General features: G+C 30.5%; 1 protein-coding gene across 1 annotated transcript; it reads right to left on the bottom strand.

The window, feature by feature from the left end:
• Window positions 1-2,665: 2,665 nt before the first annotated feature.
• Window positions 2,666-5,992, bottom strand: LOC100166531 (tektin-2-like). Its single transcript, XM_001950340.3, has 6 exons — window positions 5,694-5,992; window positions 5,416-5,632; window positions 3,849-4,063; window positions 3,255-3,477; window positions 2,965-3,188; window positions 2,666-2,881 (listed from the first exon to the last, which is right to left on the bottom strand). Exons 1-6 carry the CDS (start codon window positions 5,894-5,896, stop codon window positions 2,749-2,751), a joined length of 1,215 nt encoding a protein of 404 aa, XP_001950375.1. The 5' UTR covers window positions 5,897-5,992; the 3' UTR covers window positions 2,666-2,748.
• Window positions 5,993-6,412: the final 420 nt, after the last annotated feature.

Raw genomic sequence — 6,412 nt, 5'->3', positions numbered from 1 at the left:
CAGTACGCGCCGATTTCTTAATTCGTGATCGCATAATAGGGATCGTACCTATTTGTCGATGACAATGATTTTATTGGGGATGTTCGATTTCTACAAGCGACAGTCTGGCCGTTATTTATTACTGTGTAGGATTTTAGTTTATAATTATAATGGTGTGTGAGCATATCATTACAATATATTGAACGTATCGGGGCCACTATATGGGATTGATGACAATAAGTAAGAAAAAGTCAACCTAACTCGCACATAACCCGTTCAGTAGAATTGCTCTGAGGATGATATACGCTAGTAGTTGTTACAGATACACCAAGCGCAGTAAGACATTTTACGCGAGTTATAAGTATATAATATATATATATATAGTATATACAATTTTAAAATACTCATAACTCGCGTTAAAATTAAAATATACTAAAAAGCATATGAGGTTACCTAGATAATATTCTTATCTTTAGATTTTATAAGAAGTCAATTCACTCTAATTTTTAAATTAATGGAGCTACACTTGTTCTGCTGAGCGTAAAATTTGCCATGTTACATTGTTACGCACTTGTAAGACGGAGACAACACATGAGGGTATTACGTCATCTTAAATGATTTAGAAATTAAGTTTAATAAAAAGCAATATTGAATATTGTTTTTTCGTATAGAACTTGTACAGTTGTAGGTACCTACAAACGCGAGAATGGCTACGCGTCACTGTAACGTAACTTATTAGCTATTATAGCCGTTTCCATTTAATACTGCGCCCGGCGCCGCAACTGCTAAAGCGGTCAACGACAGAGATCGACAGAAGCGGTAGCCGCCGTTGCCTAAGTTTGTGCATGCGAAGTGCGTCTACGCACACACATAAAGTCTCGTAAAATAGTGTGAATAGCGCATGCGTAGACCGCTGCCAGAGGCGACTAAAATCAACGGCTCAACAATATTATAAGCATTGGCAGCAGCCCGCCGGCCGCCGTGTATGTACACATTGCAGTGGCGTATCCAGGGGAGGGGCTGAGGGGGCTGCAGCCCCCCCCCGAAATGTTAAAAATTATTTTAATGGTCTATGATAGTAGCTCAAAAAGTCTTAAATTGTATTTAAAATATTTAAAAATGTACAATATGTATTAATACTTTTCAGCTATCTATTTGTGCTAGTACGTATTTAATGTGTAAAAGTGTAAAAGTTGATCAGCACCTCCCGAAAAAAAATCCTGGCTACGCCACTGACACATTGTATGCAGAGGGGGGGGGGGGGGCTGCGCGCTGTTGTCTATTGACTCTATAGCACTGAATAAATTTTAATTGTAACTGGCTAATTTTTCCGCTCCATTTTGATAACCCATACCATTTAAAGAATACATTAACATAATATTTGGTTCTTGTGTAGAGTAATAGTGTACCTATTTACTATTTAATATTTTTCCGCCTCATGTAAAATTGCATGTCAAAACCGCCACTGCGTAATTGAGATACAATATATAATATCAAAACACAGCGTACAAAAAAATTAAATGCATTGAATGAATACATTGATTTCATGGCAACCAATAATTATTATTATAATAGTTTTAAAACCCATGGCATCCATTTATAAACAAAAATGTCCACCGTAAATCTCTAAATCTCCGTTTGACCACATCCCCTGATTGGACCTAGGGGGATGATTTGTGAATCCAAATAATCCGGGGCGTCAACCAAACGCATACAAAAAATTCATATAAATCGGTCCAACCGTTTATGAAGAGTTCAATCACAACACACGTACAATAGAATTATGTATATAAAGATGAACAAATAGGTAATACATTTAAAAAGCTTAAGGTGTCTAATTTTTGGGCTGTATAGTCTATTACTTTTTGCGACATAATATTAAAACAACACGGGACTTGGAAGAGCTTACATGTTTCCTTCAGATAAACGTAATGTTGACTCGGAAGAGTTTACCATACAATCCACAGAGTTGACCACCGCTCGTAGCGGATGGGTAAATTTGAATGGAATGATATAACAGTTGCCGGTCTGCCTATATTAGGCACCTACTAAGTATATTTTATGATATTATTGGAAATAAAGTCATTTATTTTACTATTAGAAATTTAGACATTTATATAGTACCATGGTAACTTGCAAGTTTAAAATAATTTTTCCTAAAAAAATTGCATTTGAAAATGTCATTGTGTGTATACAATATTATAATAATATACTTTAAAAGTTTCAAATACCTACGAATAATATTTTTTAATACGACAAAATAACCAAACCGTTATTTTTTTGTTTAAATATCTATAATTTCGTCAACATTTGGATTTAAAATAACTATGTTTACATAGATATTTTTTAGACTTTTTGGTTATATAATGAACGTTTTATGAAAAACCTCAGCTATAAAAATTGAACATTTTATTAATTGTTGACTAAATAAGTCATAGAATTTGAAAATAAAGAACATTTTTTGTGCTTATTAACTTATATAATCTTCTCAATTAATTACACGTCATTTATGAACAGTTAATTTATTCAATATATTATATATAATATATGTATGTTGTTTGAACTGATATAACTATAAGGTCATTTTTATATGCATTGGACAATGTACGTATGTTGTAATCAAAGGTAAACCATAAAAATTGCTCATGGAAAAACCCTTATACATTTCAATAAATAATAATACAAGTTTTAGAAAACAATCTGCATATCTATTTTGTCTTTCTATTAAATATTTCTAGTAAATACTCATACCACTGTAATTTGAGGTCTTTAACTACGATCCGAGTCTTCCAGTTGTACTCTGTACTGTAGACATTTCTGGTCGACATTTAACGCATGAGCTTTGTTCTTCAATTGCTCATCTATCAAATTCAAATGCCCTGTAAGAACAGTGTGCATAGCTCTGTAAAAAATAAAAACGATAATATAAGCATAAATGTTTTATTTAATTAATCTATTAGGTATGTGTAATGTGTAATGTGTTACTTTGTTTGATTTAGCTTGTCATTCAACATTTTCGTAGAATTATCGAGTAGAGCATTTTCTTTTTGTAATCCAAGAGTGGGTTTATCAAGACACAGTTCAACTTCAACTCTATACAGTCTTTCTTCGTACCGTGTCTCAACTAACTTTTTTGAATTTAATTTTCTATCCAAAGCGTCTTCAAGTTTATTAATTTCTTTTAACAGTGTCTCCTTGTCTAATATCATCTTAAAAAATTAAAAATCCTTTATATTAGGAACCTATATTATATTGTACTGTATAAATGTCTATACATTTTTTTTTTGCCATTCTAATTCATACTTAGCCCTTTCTGTGTGGTAAATTCGTTTTCTGAGACCAAAATTGACTTTTTCATTGAGAGCTATCATATCACTTTTAGTTTTATGTCGTAACAAATACATTCTTTCACGCAACTTTTCTGAACTTAACAATTCATGTTCAATACTTTGTGTTGAATTAGTACACTGTTTAAGCCACGTTTCATACGTATTTATGCTACAAATTGTTTATAATTTAAGGTTATATAGCCATATAGGTACCTATTAATTGATTTTTAGTTTGTTAAAAAAACGTAAATTAATGATTAGGTTTCGTTCAAAAATACTAATTAAGTGTTCATTAATAGTAAAAATATTTAAATTTTTAGTTGTATACAAATAAATCAAATTAATATGAAATTAATATATAAATATTCTCGTATTTAAGTAGGACCTACTTTATTTTCAATAAGATAATATTTAAATATTAGTTTCAAATTTCAACACGATCAAAGGATCAAACTAGTTACCATTATAGGATATCAAATATACAATATAATACAAAGTTATCTGCTGTACAAGTCATATTATTTATATTCGAAGACTTACTTTTTTGGAGCTCTAAGAGGATCTGGTTTAAGGGAGATATTTTCTGAGTCTTTTGTCATTGTCAACAACTCACTATCTATTTTTATTGTATTATTTTTGTTTTCTAAGTCTTTGATGACATTCATTTGTAATTCTTCTAACTGATTTATCTTTTCCCAAGCATTTTGACATATTTCAGCTAGCGAAGTTTTCAATTTCTCCAAAGTTAGTTGTTCCTAAACAAACTTGATGTATTATACTACTCTTATTATAATCGAAACAAGCCCGTATCCAGGGGTTAAATCATGGGGTTTATGACTCCCCTCACATTTTTTGTACTAGCATATAAATTCGTAATCCTTTATAATATAAATCAAAATACTTTTTTACTAAATACATATTATTAAAAAATAATATATATTGTATTGGTACAAAAAATATAATCTTCTGTATTATTTTATCACCAAGAGACGACGCACATCAGAAACTTCGAAAAGCGTCTATTATTAAAAACATTTAATTATTTATAGTTATTTTATATTTTTATAACTATATTGAATCATCTTCGTCTATTTCTCAAGAGGGTAATACATTTTAAAAACTTTATTTTGATTCAGGCATTATTGATGTCCTTGCATTGTTAAAAATCAAAAACATTGGGACATATTATCATTGTATCTCACCGGAATAATACTATGGAGCAATTATATTGACACTATTTGTATCATCAATTAACAGTCTCATTTTAAATCTGGATAACCGTTTTAAACAAAACAATGTTGTTTTATCATCTTTTGAAATCCTATTACCAAAATTTTCTCTAAACAAAAATGTATCAAAACTTAAAAATATAAACATATTTTACGAAGATCGTTAATCTGAAAAAGAGGTATATTTCTGAATTTTTGTTACAGTTCGAAAAATGGGTAAATGTAGAAAAAATACCCACTGAAATGATGGATATTTTGGATGTATATGATGTAAGTTTTTACCCAAACGTAAACTATCTGTGGAAAATTGTACAACTTTACCAGTTTTTACATCAGCAATTTAACGTTCCTATTCAACGTAAAACGCCTAAAAACATTATTTCGTAATAAAAATGTAAATGAGACTTTAGCGGGACTTAATCTTCTGTCAATTTATTGGAAAGTGTCTACCTATAGAAGTACTGTAGAGTACTTGGTTATAATATTATAATGACCAAAAAAAAAAGATAAAATTTATATTGTAGACATTAGTTGAAAATAATTAGATTGCACTGTATTATAATTATTAAAAATAAAATGTTTTGTATATCAATCGTGAAAAAAAAAATCCTGGCCAAGTGCCTGAAAAAATAATAAAATATAACTATACACGAAGATTCCGGGGGTTTTATGCCTTGCGGCTACAACCGCGGACCTCACGTTAGCGCTAACCGCTATTCGAGAGCCGCGGTGAGGTCTACGGTCAACGTCCGACAGTTTTACCCGTCGCGGCGCCGGCCGCATGTCGTCTAAGGACAACGAGCACCGAATCCGAAAATTCGAACATTTTTCGGGCCTGCAGTGTCTCAGTTGGGTTAATATAACTATACAATGCGTACATTTTTTAGTTCAATAGAAGCAGTATCATAGCATAATTCTTCACCACCTCTTTCATCTCTTAAACTCAAACAATGATTGGTAACAGCAAAGTTCAAATTTTGAAATTCTATTGCTTTCTCATTTTCCTTTTTTTCAAGTTTAATCTGCTCAATTTCTTTTTGTAAGTATGTTAACCATAATTCAATTTTATTTTTCCAGCGTGTTATTTCAGATTGTCTAAAATATTAAAGTATAACGTTAGTCTTACTACTTAAAATAATTATAATAAAATTCATACCTATCAACGATATCAGTAGTGGTACGGCATGTACCCCAATACGTAGTGAGGTCTGTCTCATTCCTTAATCGATGTGATTCATTTCCCAATGTAAATGCACAATTCCTGCTTCTATCACAAGATCCTCTTAATTCAATTAATTTGTAATTCCAATCAGACTCTGATATGTTTGGTACAGGTTTTTCAAATGTGACTATAGACATTGTATGTTATATTTGATACCTAATTAATTATTTAAACTATAAGACCAAATATCTATTATACAGTGTGATCAATAAGGTAGGTCCATATACATTTAAGTAAATTATTGTTAGAAATCAATTAAAAATAAAAATGATTTAAGTAAAAAAAAAATTTAATATAAAATTATTTGTATTGTTATAACGAAAAAATGGCTCCATGGTTACTATTATATTAATATTTAATATTATCTCGGAAAGCCAAATCAAAACGAATCAAAACGAAAGAAAAATAAATTCCATTCAACACAATATAACCACAATGTTGAGAGGCTAACAGTAAAACTAAACTATAATCTCTAGCTGTTGGAGCCGGGAGCATAAGATTCTGTTTTGCGCTCCTCGGACGGAGGCCAATTTCTACTATAATATTATCATTGTATATATTTAAATGTTCAAATGTGTAAAAAAAAATGTGCACCTACCTAAAATATGTATTTTCCATATTTTTAAAGTTTTGTTAGAACAACACATAGTTAA

This window comes from Acyrthosiphon pisum, chromosome X (assembly GCF_005508785.2).
Source record: "Acyrthosiphon pisum isolate AL4f chromosome X, pea_aphid_22Mar2018_4r6ur, whole genome shotgun sequence".
Classification (NCBI taxonomy): Eukaryota; Metazoa; Arthropoda; class Insecta; order Hemiptera; family Aphididae; genus Acyrthosiphon; species Acyrthosiphon pisum.
Note: the sequence above shows the minus strand (reverse complement) of the source record. Positions and strands in the feature narration are given on the sequence as shown.